This window comes from Dermacentor variabilis, chromosome 6 (assembly GCF_050947875.1).
Source record: "Dermacentor variabilis isolate Ectoservices chromosome 6, ASM5094787v1, whole genome shotgun sequence".
NCBI lineage: Eukaryota > Metazoa > Arthropoda > Arachnida > Ixodida > Ixodidae > Dermacentor > Dermacentor variabilis.
The window spans coordinates 98,074,751-98,089,809 of NC_134573.1; the positions used below are offsets into that span (position 1 = coordinate 98,074,751).

The following is a 15,059-nucleotide window of genomic DNA, read 5'->3' on the forward strand; positions in this document are numbered from 1 at the left end:
ATGGATGAGGAGCAGGCGGGGAAAATGACAGCTCAATATGGACTAGTGATGTTGCCAGCATATGAGCGAAGTCATTGCGTCTTAAACAACGGGAGTTCGCGTCAGTATATTCCAAATTAATAGGAAAGACTAGGGATAGAGTACCGGCAGATCATTCACTAAGAAGCGATATTGCGGAGAGCAAAATTACGGCCGGAGGTTTGGTCATGGGGCAATGAGCGATCGTTGTGGAGACGACAACAGAGTGGTGGCCAATGGTGTTAGGGATGGCCGGACGCCAAGGGCGATACTTCATCCCCTTACCCTCTAAATGGTCCTGGCACCGTGGGTGCTACGTGATCCCCTTCCCCATTCATGGTCGTGGCACCGGGGGTGCTACGTCATCCCCTTCCCCTCTTATGGTCGTAGCACCGTGGGTGCTACGTCATCCCCTTCCCCTCGCATGGTCATGGCAACGTGGGTAATACGTCATCCCCTTACCCTCTCTTGGCCGGACCCCACGGCGCCGGAGAGGTCATTCACCCGACCTTCTCCCCGGATTCGTCGAAAAGAGGATCGACTTCTCCTGCCCGTGCTCGGTATTGCAGGAGGAGGGCCCCTCTCTCGGTGCCTGTCACGTGTCATCGACGGAAGCAAGATCCCGCCCACACTTGTAGAGAGCCTATTTAAGGGGCTCCGAAATGTACTTTTGAGAGACTTCATACTTGAGACTTCATGCTTCATGCTCTTCTTATTTTCTTTCAACTACCTTTGAATAAACAGTGCAAGTTTCGCACTAGCAAATCGTCTCGCCCTTGCTTGGTCGCCATGATCTACCGGATGCCTGCAGCCCGCCGACAACGCCACGCTACCCAATAAGTAATGTCGGTCGAGCTTCGATAGGCAGGCGCCGCTACTTCTCGGCAGCGGTACGGTACGCTACCCCGGAGTACGCAACAATGGTCATGACACGTGCTGCACTTATGCTGAGGGCAGGGACAGTAACTTTATGCGCAACACTGATAGCCTGCGTCCTAGCAAGAGTAGGGAGCTTTACGAGTCGTCGGCGAAAGCCAGTACTCATAAGGAAAATATGGGCTCCTGTGCTGGTCGGTCAGCTCGAAGACAGCGATGTCATCACCTCAGTAAGGTTTTATTTGGTAGGTAGAGTGTGCCGAAGATTTTGATAGTAAGGTCGACAAAGCAGCTTCACGTCCAGAAGCATTACCTTGTAGTTTCCAGAGAAGCGACTGGGTTCGGGCGAACAATCTTAACTGTGTGGAAGTGAGGGTGAACGGTCGTAGCGAAAGTTCAAGGCAGGGACATCAGTGATGGATCGCTCATTGCGCATGGCATAGTGCGGAGTGGACCCACAGGGACGAGAAAAGTCACAGTTTCGCCCAACAGGAGAAACATCAATTGTCATAGCAAATTAGTGGACTGCTGCACGAAGTAAGGATAATAGTTTTATCAGCCGCACAAACTAGTAAACATATGAACACTAACTAAATTACCAACCATGGTGCCACGTGTACACTAGTAAACATGAATACACCTGAGCCGATGACCGCCGAAACTCGCTGTCAAAACGCTTGCCTTAGGGAATTTAGCAGCAGCCTCGAGTGAAATGCAATTCGTGCTGTCTTTCGCTTCAACGCAATGAGCGCTGAGAACATATAGCACGCCCAAAGCTACGTGCCTAGACTCTGTCCTCAACGCAGATTGCTTTCAGGATACGGCCCCGCGACCGCGCGCTGCCGCCGCATGCGCAGTTACTGCCGCAGTAGAACGCCGCCCGCCCTCCCCCCCCCCCCCCTGCTTCGCAACGTTAGGTGCCTCGTGCACGACGGAAGACGGTGCAATTCCTCACCGCTTTCGTCTCTTTCGCGCGGGCGAGGTTTAGTCGTGATCGTCGGTTCTCCTAGCACGCCTTCGTTCGCACATGCGGCGTAAGGCGCATGTGCGACGGCGCCGACGGCGGAAATGCGCTTGAAATGGCCATACAACTGATATCGCAATAATAAGCGGCTGCGTATGACGCCGGCGGCGGTGACCATCGCTTGAGGCAGTGACGATCTAAGTGGCCAATGCAGCAGTAGTAAAGGCAAATAGGGTAGTCCTCAGGGTAAGCCATACGAACTGGTGGCGAAGGGTGGCGGGAAAGGAATGCCGTGAACGAGGACGGCCTCAAGAAAAGTGTTAGACTTTGGATTGTGTCGACAACAAGGATGTTTTCAAAACCTTGTGGCATAAAGCCTGAATCAATCGTGGCTTATGCTGGATCAGTAGCCATTCAAAAAAATTTCATGAGTCGTAGCCGTTGCGCTAGAGTGTCTTCTTCGGAAGGCTCGGTGTCAAGCTCAATGCAGGGACTACTGCTGAGATCCGTGGCGCGAACGAAGATTGTACACCTACAGGAAAATGGTCTGTGCAGACAAACACACCAAAAACGATCATTTACAAGAGCCAGTCGACTGAATTTAATGGGGCAGGCTCGCCTGGAGTAAGGCAGGAAAATAGCTCAAGACAAAAGCCGAAAAGCACCTCGTTGTCCTCCTTGCGGCAGGTGGTGTCGTCAACGTGAGTTTTATCGCAATTCTGCTAAAATTACGAGGACCTCTCGCACGGTGACAGAAATGTTATAAGGCATATCCCCTATAGTGTGATGAAATGTGCACGGCAATATTTTTCGAGCATTATACACATGAGAAAAATATTTGAGCTCAGTAAAAGCACAAACGAGTCATTGCTCATAGAGATAGAAATTGATTATGAGGCAGAAGCTCCGAAGTTGGCCTGAACCCGCCAGTACTGTGCAACGCACTAAACTAAGGCATATCCTTGCAATAAATCTAAATTCTGAAACAAAGCAAAATTGAGAAGCATGAAGTAAATCCACAACAATCTTGAAACTGTATAGATGTAATTATAAACCAAGTACCTTTCAAGAACTTCAGTGTTTCATGTTAAAACACGAAAAAGTGAACGAACAGAAAGTAGGCATGTGCTACGAATTCAGTCACTTACGATGCACTTACGTTTAACTTAAAAGGGTGGTGACATGAAAATTTTCGTTCATGCGTTCTTCGATTCAAGCGTTGCGTACTGCTTCAGGAAGCACGATACACACGGCGGGATTCATATATGCCCGATAAATAATTTAATAATAGCATTATTATACCGAGTGATTTCGGTTTCTGGGTTTCGGGTGATGCTACGACGTCGAAGGAGAGGAAACGCAACACGGCTTGGTTACGTGGGTCACAAAAAATAGTGACGTAAAACTATGCGGCGTCGTCTGCTCGCGCATACGCGTGCTCTGCCTGAAGAAGTAAACAACTGGCGACTCGAAGTGCATGTCGCGATTACTATAATTATTGCGAAGAGCGTCAACAACGGTAAGAAAATAGTGCGGCTTGTGAGAGTCGGCGATTCATTCCGAAGCGCCCTCATTTTCAGCTTTGAAGAGAACCGGGAAAGGCCTAGCGACGATATCGGCACCGCCGAACGATCAGAGGCGATGAGGCTGCCGGCAGTGCCAGAGTAACGACTCCTCGATCGCTGATTGGCCACTTCGCCGTACAACTGCCGCACAAATGGGTCCCGGCCAGATACTCTCTACGGCAAGGAAATCTCACCGTTCGCGAGACAAACCACCGTCGCATATGGCGGCCCGCGAACGGCACAAGACGTGCCGCGAGTTGCCATGCCGGTAACGTGGACGCGCCTTTACACGTTGAGAAACGCCAAGCGAACGAGAGATCGCTCCGAGCTGCCGAACTATGCGACTCGCAGATGCTACGTCAACTGGCTTCCGCTACTGCCCTGTGCATGTCTCGGTAAGCCAGGGGCCAGAGTTAGCTCGGTTACAGTGTTCTAGAAGCCTGTAGCATAGAGAGAGGATTTTAAAAACGACAGAATGCTGAGCTAGTTGGTAAGGATTCATAATGCAAAGAAGGGGTAAGGCACTAAGACACGGTCAGACGAGAAATGGACAACACGAATGCCGCATATCCGGGTCCCTTTCCGAGCCGGCCGGCTACGTGTTACACTCAAGGCCCGTCCACGTTACCGGCACGGCAACTCGCCGCACGCCGTTTGCCATTCTGGGGTCGCCGTGCGGCGTTCGTGTTGTCCACTTCTCTCCTCTTGTGTCCGTATCTGCACGCCTTACCTCTTCTTTGCATTAAGAAAGAATGTCTATATGCCTGTAGCTCGGTCATAGTGCAGGCTATGTTCGGTCGCTCGGTTAAGCAGGCTCCGTAATCGATATTTCATCGCTACTCATCACACGTCACGTCTTTGTGCTATGACGTCAATATTATCGTTCCTCCGCTGTGACATCACAACAGTCGCGCTGGCGATGGGTCTCGACCACGAGAAGGAGCTTTTAATGACGTTTTGGAGCTGGGGCGCTATAACGTAAAACTATTCCAAACTTTTCTATTCCAATTCTGCTATCAGCCCTCCACGATTGGTCAAAAACTTTTTTCGACCATCCCCACTTCACGTGTCTATCACGCGACGTCACGAAAACCGCGCTACCTCCCCATCTGATATGATGTGTACACACCGATTATGCATGATTTGGCAAAAAAAAGAAAGACAGTTACTTCTGATTCGACCCCTTTTCGCCATTAGCCCTCGGCTATTGGTAAAAAGTTTTCGGGCTGCACCCACTTCACCTGCCTGTCACGCGACGTCACAAAACCGCAAGAACTCACCGCGTCAAAGTGACGTGTACGCGATAAACATGCATTAATATGCCGAACAAAACTGAATTTTCTTCGGAATAGCCGCAGGCTGCCCCATTCCGCAAGGAATAAAAGGCGGCTGCCGCCGATCGCTCAGACGCTGGCTACTCGCACCTGCCGGAGAGCATGGGTGTATTTGCGTATAATAAACTTCTTGCGTGGCCGTGTAACGTTTTCGAGCACTTTCGGCACGTTTACCTCCTCATTCTGCCAACTCTTCTTTGCTGAGGGTCCGTTTTAGCGTCATTCTTGAGCTTCCGTTGCATGCCGCAGCGATTTTCGACCAGCCACCGCAAGCTAAGTAAGGGAAAGTCGACCAATAACCACCCTTTTCATCCGGTTATCGACTTTCAGTGCAGTGGCTCGGCCCCATCGAATCTCTCTCCACTTGAGCGTTCTCCTCGCCTCTTGTCAGCCAATTAGATACGACAAGCCGCTCAGTGTAGGCAATGTTATTCGTTTTTCAAGCAAACAAAAGTGACCTCCTATGAACGAGGAGAGCGTTTGATTGGTCTGTTCAGACAACCCTGCGGGTGACCGCCCGGTGCTTGCGTTGGTGGTTACGCAAATTTGACGTCAGGAGATTGGAATAGAAACATGTTGGAATGGTTTTACGTTATAGGGCCCCTGAACTAAAAATATTTTGAAATGTTTGTAGCGTCCAATACCTCGTTGTGGGTGTTCTCACATACAGCAGCAGCCTACGACAGACTATTTATAGCCTCGAAATTTGGTGTCTCCACCCCTTTAAATCGCCGTTAATTTTTGCTTTGTGCAACGAAGTTTATTAACGTTTATCTATCTTCTTTTGATGTTTTCTTTTGTTTTGTAAAAGTGCGAGAGCTAATAAAGTTTCTTTGCTCTAATTAGAAATATTTTCCATCCTACAGATGATGAAGGCGGCATAGAATATTTACTTCTTCACTGGGACGAATCTACCAAGTGTGGCATTTTACAGTTCAAGGACTCACAGGCAGGTGAGTCAAACGCTGGAAGCTGCACTATAATTTCCAATTATTACACAATTATTACAGAAGCAATGTTCTAGTTAAATGCTGCTGTTTACAGCGTTACATAAATTGTACATGTATAGAGCCATTCTGCAAACAAAAAGAAAAGCCGCAGGAAAAAGACAGATAGACAAGTACTCCTTCGAGTGGCTTCGGCCTGGGACTGCTAAAGATTAGATACCCTCACTTTCATAGCAGACTAACTTTTCAACAGGACATACACTAAAACAAAGTCGGCCTAATAGAACCATACAAAGAGCCCACAAAACAGCTTTGCACCGATCGAACAAATGATACATTCATATAGGTGAGCCATGAACACAAACTAGAACAAACCCTCATTTTCCCAAGCTTTACTTTCAAACCGTCGGGCAGCATTTCTTATTATTATTTGGAGCTTCATTATTAAAGGCGTGAATATTGTCACATTATAGTGACGGTGAAGAACACAGTAGCAAAAACTGTGGCTCACGAAGGTAACTCTTCATCGGTCGAACCTATGTCCAGAAATAAAATACGGCAATCATTCCCTTACCCGAAAATTTGCGTAATCGAACCTTGTCCTACGTGTTTGTTACCTTCGCCACGATTAAATAACACACAGATAATGTTGTCGGGTTGTTTTGGCGGCCCGCTGCCGCAGCTCTGGATCTTGTTTTCTTTGCTCACTAATTGCCTGGTCTCGGGTGGCTCGATCGACGGAAACGGCCGCCGGAGTCACTCCCGATCGAAGACACAATCCGAGGGCGGCAACGGCGGCGGCAACCGCCGCTCGCGCTCCCGGACCAGTTCGAGATCCGGGGCCAGTTCAAGGTCCCGGAGCGAGCCAACCGGACGCCGAGGGATCGTCGAGAAAAAGGAGGTCTGGACCAACAGGTCTCCCGTCGCTCGAACCAACAACACCGAATTCCGACCGCTCACCCCCTCCCAACCCCTTAACTCACAAGCGAATCCGCAAAATGACAGTAGCGAAGTGATAGAACTTAAGAGGATCATAAAGCGCCAGAACGCTCAGATCCAGGAGCAAAACGCCCAAATACGGGAGCTTATGAATAATACCGAAACACTGGCGAATAACGGCAGCATGGCAAATGCAAGCCCCCAAAAAACAGTACGGCGGTAAACAACGCCGCATGCTTGCGCATATTGCCGCGGAGGGACCCCTCCTCGCCCCGGCTAGGGCGGGCGGCGGGAGAGGCTGGGGTCACGCAACGTGCATCAAGTAATCAAGAGGCGATGAACGCCGAAATGAGCCCCGCGAGCTGAGAGGAAGCGGGGACCGCAGAGACCGCGACCACGGCAACGATACAGATCCCGCGAGAAGGAAAGCTGACGGGCATTTTGACCGCAATTTCCGAAATTAATGAAAGGCTAGGCAAAATGGACGCCCGACTCGAGGCTGTCGAAAGTCAGCCTCACACGCGATCGGTGAAGCACAAGCGCCTAGCGCCATAAGTAGCCTCAACTTCGGTGAGGATTTGCTTCACGTCCCTGAAAAAGGAGCGGTCCGAAAAATCAAAGGCGTGATCGCGAAAAGGCGCAATCAACTCGAGACGTCCGGAAAGAATGATGCAGAAGCCAAGTAAGACGCACAAGAAGAAAACCGGGGGAGATACCACCGTAATTTACCAATGGAACTGCCGCGGGATTCGCAACAAAGAAGCGGAACTATTATTACACATTGACGGGCAAGAAAACAAGCCCGATGTAATTGCTCTACAAGAAACAAACGTGAAACCGCGGGGTACGCCACTTACACGGACCCCACGGAGAACGGGTCGGCGGTGCTCGTCCGCAGCAACGTGGCGGCAACTCAACATGTCAAGGCGCAGGGTGGGTTCAAGCACACGCTGGTCGAAATTCATGCTAGAGAAAGTGGCAGCTCGGGCAATTTATTTGTAATGAGCGCGTACTGCCGGCCGTCACAACGGCAGTATGAATTTGACCGCATCGTGAGCCAGGCGAAAGGGTTGGCACGGACCAGGCCACTCCTGATCCTCGGCGACTTTAACGCCCCTCACAAAAGGTGGGGCTATAAGTTTCAGCCCAAGAGAGGAAAAAAGCATTGGCCAAAGCAATGGAGGATCACGAGATGACCCTCCTGAACGAGCCAGACGTAACCACCCGAAGAGGCAACCGTGCGGCGAGGGACACTACGCCAGACCTGTCGTGGTTATCGGGCACGCTAGACGTCTCCTGGAGAAGCGAAGAAGTGGACCTGGGGTCTGACTACAGCGTGATCGGCATCACGATCCGAGGCTCCCGATATCGGGCTGTGCTGGGGACGGCGCGGATCACGCATTGGGACAAGATGAGAAAGTTTACCCAAGAACAAGAAGAGGCATCCGAGGAAGAAACGGGACAAGCTGAAACACAAAGGACCTACGCCAATTGGGCGAGGGACCAGAAGAAGGCCCTCGATAAATTTACCCATGAAATTGCAACGACGTCGCAGACACCGTACGTGGACGCCAGACTGACCCACATGTAGGCGGCCCGACACTCGTTGATGCGGCGGTGGAAACGTCAGAGACACAACAGAAAGCTGACCCAGCGCATAGCAGTCTTGAACAAACAGATCGCCGAGTACGCGGCCAAACTATGCAAGGAAAATTAGCTGAAGACCTGCGACGGCCGACAGGGCAAGCTCTCGACGTGGAAGACGTGGTGTCTCTTGAGGCATCTGATCGACCCGCTCAGTAGCAAAACTGCGACCAATCGCAACCTCACCAAAGTTTTGAACACGTACAAGGGAGACGGCCGCAGGCTCCTGGAAGACCTGAAGGCCAAGTACCTAAAGACAGAGAAGGGCCAGTACCCGGTGCCCAAGAGGTACGAAGGACCAGACAACGAAGAACTGGACCGGCCGTTTACCATGACGGAACTGTGGAAAGCGATAGATGACAGTAATAAGAGAAGTGCACCCGCCAGGGACACCATAACTTACAAATTACTCGGTAACATGAGCGGTAAAGCGGCCTGCGGCCTCTTAGAGCACATTAACGAAGCCTGGGAGAGCTCGCAGTTGCCAAAGGAATGGAAGGACGCCGAGGTCCGCTTCATTCCAAAGCCCGGCAAGGCCCTCACGATAGACAACATGCGGCCCATCTCCCTCACATCCTGCGTGGGGAAGGTGATGGAGCGCATGATGCTTCGCGGGCTGCAGAAGCACCTCGAAGAAACGGATAAGATGCCAGAGACGACGTACGGCTTTAGGCAGCCTCTCAGCACCCAAGACATGATGATGCAACTCCACGAACTGGTCGCAAGCCGGCAACGAGGCACGCGCCGCGCGGGGTACTCGCCCTCGACATGAAGGGAGCGTTTGACAACGTGTCCAACGCGAGCGTGTTGCAGAATCTAAACATAACCCGGTGTGGCCGAAAGACATTCGGCTACATAAAATATTTTCTGTCAAACCCAACGGCGACCATATGGATAGGGGAGGAGAAGTCGGACCCTGTCGAGCTCGGCGATAGGGGCACCCCTGAGGGATTGGTCTTGTCGCCCCTGCTCTTCAATCTGGCCCTGCTGCCCCTGCCCGATCTACTCAAGCAAATCGAAGGCGTGGACTACGCGCTCTACGCGGACGATATTACGGTGTAGACGGCCCGAGCCGGATCCGATGCCTGGATGGAGGAAGTCTTGCAGCGGGCGGCAACAACCATGTACGAGTACGCAAAGTCGTGCAGATTTAGCTGCGCTCCCCAGAAATCAAAGCTTCTCATGATCCAACTGGGAAAATCCAAGAAGGAGCTGCTGCCGAACGAACGTGATTGTCACGATCGCCGGAACGACCATCAAGCCAACACAGCAGATTAGGATTCTCGGCCTACTACTTCAGAGTGACGGAAAGTCACTGGCCGCCATCACAAAGATCAAGACTACAACCGAACAGATACTTGGTATGAATCGGAGGGTATCCAACAGAAACCGAGGCCTTAAAGAAGACTATGCCATGCGCCTGGTACGCGCGTTCGTCGTGTCGCGGGTTACCTACTCCGCCCGTAACTCCAGCTGACGAAGGCGAATAGGGGCACCCTAAACACGATGCTTCGTAAGGCAACGAAAGAAGCACTGGGCATGCCCATATACTCGTCCACGCAAACACTGGTAGACATGGGCGCCCACAACACGGTGGAGGAGCTCATAGAAGCCCACCTCTCTAATCAGAGAATCCGGCTCAGTCACAGGGAAGACGGACGAGCCGTCCTACGCAAGATAGGATGGCAGATCGAGCCAGCACTCATCAAGACGGCCCTTCCGGAAGACTTGAAGACGATCATTCAGGCAAAGCCCCTTCCCCAGAACTTGACGCCGGCAACTTGGCAAGGATGACGAGAGGCGCACCGCGCGAGCCACAGCCCTAGCCCGGAAGCTGGAAGAGAACCCCAGGGTTCTCTACGCGGACGCCTCGCTCCGAAAACACAGTGACCGTGCAGACCGTGCAACGGTGGTGGTTACATCAAAAGACAGGCTGATCGTCAGCGAGTCCCTGAAGACAACAGACCCCGCATTTGCCGAAGAAGCGGCCGTGGCCCTCGCACTCGCACAGCCGAGCGTGGACATCGTAGTCACCGACTCAAAGACAGCCTACAGAAGCTTCCGCAAGGGGGTAATCTCCTCCGCGACCCCGAGCCGTTCTTGCCAAGCACAAGCCTCCGGGACCCACACGAGCCATAGAGCTCGTGTGGGTCCCGGCTCACTCGCAGGTAGCAGGCAACACCATCGCCGACTACCATGCCCGAGAAATGTCAATCCGGCCGAGCACGAGCCGGAAGAACTACCGCACCCGGTTACCAGCTTTCGTGACATTACCCCGATGTACCGAGAGGAAATGCGCAGACTGCCAGAACCGCACCCCAAACTCCCCAGGCAACAACAGACGATCCTGCGTCGAGCGCAGGCGGGATCGCTTGCGCATTCCGTACTGATCAACCGCATGTACCATGCGGAATACGATATGCTCTGTCCATTTTGCACAAGAGAAAAGGGCACCTTGCCGCACGTCTTGGCAGAGTGCACAGAACTCAAGACCCCCCTCCCCTTTCCAACAACACCCCCAATCCCCAACCCCTTGAGCGATGGGAGACCTTGTTATCCAGCCCCGCCCTACCGATTCAGCTCGCACTGACGGACAGGGTCTAGGAGCTGCTGAAAACTTATGGGTCCCGTAACTAGGGAACCACTCGATCTGGTGACTGCGTGCACCACCGATTTATGTCGGACCCAGTAAATGTTGCTTTATCATCATCATCATCGAACCGCTGGATTAGTGCGCCGAAGGCAAGCCTTTCACAGGGGAGTTCTCACCGCCGCTCGTCGAAGGCTGCCTTTTTCTCCGGGGAACGCACAACGCGTGGCCGCCCCATCCGTTTTTCGAGGTTGAACTGAATGGAAACTAAGGCGGCGGCAGCGCACGCGGTGCTATTTCCTGCCCTTTCCCTCCTCAGTGGAAGCGAAATGGTTCCAATTGGCTGCGCGCGTGGTGTGAGTGCGCGCCTAAGCAGCTGGAAAGTCTGCTAATGACTCCCGCTCAGGCTTCGGCGTAGCTGTCAACTCATCCACCCACCCTTTCCCGCAGCTGCTTTGATCTTGGAGCAACTGGGTTTTTCTGCGTTATAACTACAACACCACTTGTGATCCAATACAAGCTTCGCTTGAAAAACAAGCAACATTCGCGCACAACGAGAGTGGCGAGCACAGTCGGCGATCGGCGAAAATCTGATGAGCGGGTGAAGCGCGTCGGCTCTTAGACACGACTCGTCGGAGGTTCCACCTTAATTGCTGGAGACCGCGTGCCTCCCAGAAAGTACTACACAATTGGCGTCGCGCATACGATAATGTTACACAAGGTGCGGTGACACCAGACAACGGATAGAGCCATCGACAACATTCGAGAAATTACGACACATGCGGGCGCGTCCTGCGCCGAGCGATAACGTACAACCATAACCCTTGAATAATGATCGTGCTGAAGGACCTTGGTATAGCATTTGGTAACCGGTGAAAGCTTTCACAAGAGGAAGATGGACAAGTAGGCGTGTCAATAGACAGTTTTAAAATAGCGTTTGTCGTCTTACGTGCGTAAAACATTACCACTTTTGCGGGATGTTATGGTGGGCATCCTTCAAGGACACCTGGTTTACCGTGCGCTAACGCAAAAGTATGGAAGACGTTATAAAACAGGACGCCGACTGGCGCCTCGTGCCAAACGTATCCAGGCCAAGAGGCTAGCAACTATGTTTTTACTAGCTGGACGCGTCTCGTTAGGAATAAGGGAGCCGGAATCGCTCACCGATATAAAATATTGGATGCGCTATGCGCTCATAACTGACATTTCAGGAGAGTTTAGATTAAGCGAAAGCTGATTTTAATCGTTAGTGGCGGTCAACGCGAGTGAAAGCGTAGCCATCACGAGAATTAACACTGATGTGGGAGTCATGTGTACCGCCTTCTTGGATCAATCTATTTGTTAGGACGATTAAGCTAGCCAAATAACGAATGTTGTCACGGACCACGTTGACCACAGAAACCGAATAAGGCTCGGAGCATGCGCAGTGAGGACTACACTATTTCTTTAGGTACGTAATGCGTTTACGTTTGATGGAGAACGCTTTTTATAAATATGTCAATACAATCCGGCTTCAGACGTGCGCGCAGCCATGCGTTATGTGGCTACGCTACGGCAGGGAATAGTATGTGCTCTAGACGATCTAGCGTAACAGCTGAGAACAGGCTGACCGGCACCATTGAGCGCGCTTTGCTGAACATTTCTAGATGGCACATATTCACCAGAACGGCTCACATTTCTAGGCTGCACTGCCTTCCTGATCGGCCCACATATTCAGCATTTACGCAGCACTATGTTACATTTCAGCCCCCCATGAAAGACTTAAATATCCATATGGCCTATATGGAAATTTGGGGTAACTCTGCACGAATGGCATCGTCTTTAAAAATTCTCTCCTTTTGTTGTCGTGCATTGCGATGGCGGCGCGAAACTTGTGTTCGACGAGACAATTTGGCAAGCGCTCGCGTGTTTTACTGAAGAACAAAGACAATAGTAGCTAATAGGCTCCAATGCGCACGCTGGTTTCAACTCATGTTTAAAACTGGCTCTCAGAAGCCGAATTTAAATAATTCTGCTTTATCAAGGATTTACACAGCAGAAGATAGCTGTAGCAGCCACGTTAAATCCGAAAGGGTAGGCAAACAAAAGCTTCATTTCATTATTGCAACCGGTGTAGCAGGACGCACAGGGGCGGGCTGTAAACGACCCATGGTGTTTCGAGGCTTTGCTTGTTTATGTTGCGATGATTTCGCTTGGCAGTGGAGGGTGCACACCAGGACTAGTTCAGGTTAGCAGAAGTCGCGATCAGATTTTAACACTAGTCCGATGCCGAGCAACAGCAGAGGTATATAGAGCGTTATGTAATGCTTATGCATCGTGTCCCTTCAACGCCGCTTTCATCTCGCGATGCAGGCACTCGGAAAATTCGTTATTGCTCTCTATGATACCCAATCGTTCGAATTCTCTTAAATACGAAGCAGTTGGACCATTTTGAAGAGTAGCGCTGATTAAAACTGCCACGAATTGTCTGTTCTTATGCTTACGCTTACAGCGAATCAGGAAATCCAATGCTGCGTGAAAGTAGAGGCGATGGTATCAGCAGCTATTTCCGCTAGGGGGGTTATTGTTTATGGTCATCATTTTGAATCTCGTTCTACAGTAGGTAGTGGTCAGCTATCTGGCACTAAAGGTTCGTATTCCTTGCAAAGGAATACGAATCGCCACGCCAAGAAGCCCGCCAAACTCATGGGATACGAATGGACTGGATGATCCTGTCGACATTATGAACGGAAAAGTCTTTACATGCCCTCAAATGCATCTTATTCAAGTTTACCGTAAGGAGCAGGCTCTATTTTAATGGGCAAGCATTCTTAGGCGACTCACTCAGGAAATCGATCCGCTGGTCTCTCTTTTCGTTCGTTGCGCGTAACACGGTGCGCTCTGTAAAGATCAAAACAATGAATTCGCAAGAAAAAAACATTATTGGCGGTGAACTCCAAACCTAGGACAGCAGGCTCAGAACCCGATATTCTTACCCACTTGGCCCATGCTTGCAAACGGTGAATCTGTCTGAACCATATGAATGTCTAGTAACGGTGGTACAAAACAAATGTTAAAGAAGAAAAGTTTCGTTAAAGCTTTTTTGAAAGATTTGATTACGCTGGAATAAAATTCATGTCTAGGACTACACACAGAGGCGGCTTAAAGCCTTGTAAATATGAGAAAAATTCTGATTTCGGGAAACATTAATGCCAGACGCGCCACATCTCCGTTGCATTTCGGTGGTTGCGGAATGTGCCTTCCATTGGGCACATTCCTAAATGCCACCAAGCAGGGCAACCTACATTGGAGAACCAGACGAAGACACCCATCTCTTGAAACGTCAGAAATTATTAACGAAAATGTCACGGACCGCATCATACGACAGGACTGTAATGCAAGAACCGACTGTCATTAGAGAATACTCCAACATTTGGGCGGATGTTACAAGTACCATTAAACCAAATGCTGAATTCTCTAGTCTTAAATGTCTGCATTCATCGTAAAATATCGCGCCTGCATGTGCACCAATAATACATTTTCATCGCGCCCGCCTCTGAAAAGAACACAGAAATCCTTCTCCGTTACTTGATGAAGGCGTGCTACACACTTGAATAGTAAAAGCACCTCTCAGCGAAGACTGCTTCCGACTAAGATGCTAATTTTGCTACCAGAACGTTATGTGGACTTCTTAACGTTTCGTTTGACTGTTCGCTGCAAGCCTTTCTCATTTAGGATGCTCCAAAATATGTCATATATATTAAATGACCTGCATCACGTCATCTCCCATAAAGACCCTGCATATAATTAAAGAATGCTATTGTTAGTGTTTCATAGAATAAATCACGTATAATGAAACTTGCATGAAGCTATCATATCATGCAGTTGGATTGTGAAAAGATCCATCTCGCATGAAAAATCAACAAAATTTAACTGGTAGATATTTCTTGGGTCTTCATGGATTCACTTAAACATCAAAAACCAGTGAAATCGTCGGACGTGCTTCCATCAAAACGATGCCGGATCCGTCTAATGCCCTTGTAAAAAAAATTGGAAGTAGACGCCGGATATACATTTAGCCACAGCCCTTCGTTTATAGCACTCCATCGACGGTTTCCTTATGGTTGGTACCATGCAACATGTATAGATGGCGTTCACCTTAACCCCATTTGAAATGTTCTTCGTTGTGGGCATTAAAATGTC

The 15,059-nt window shown here is 50.3% G+C and overlaps 1 protein-coding gene across 1 annotated transcript in view; it reads left to right on the forward strand.

The window, feature by feature from the left end:
• Positions 1–15,059, forward strand: part of LOC142584282 (uncharacterized) — a 109,493-nt gene that overhangs the window by 71,694 nt on the left and 22,740 nt on the right. The window contains exon 4 of the mRNA XM_075694419.1: positions 5,624–5,710. Within this exon, the coding sequence (XP_075550534.1) occupies positions 5,624–5,710 (87 nt within the window). The remainder of the gene's footprint in view (positions 1–5,623; positions 5,711–15,059) is intronic.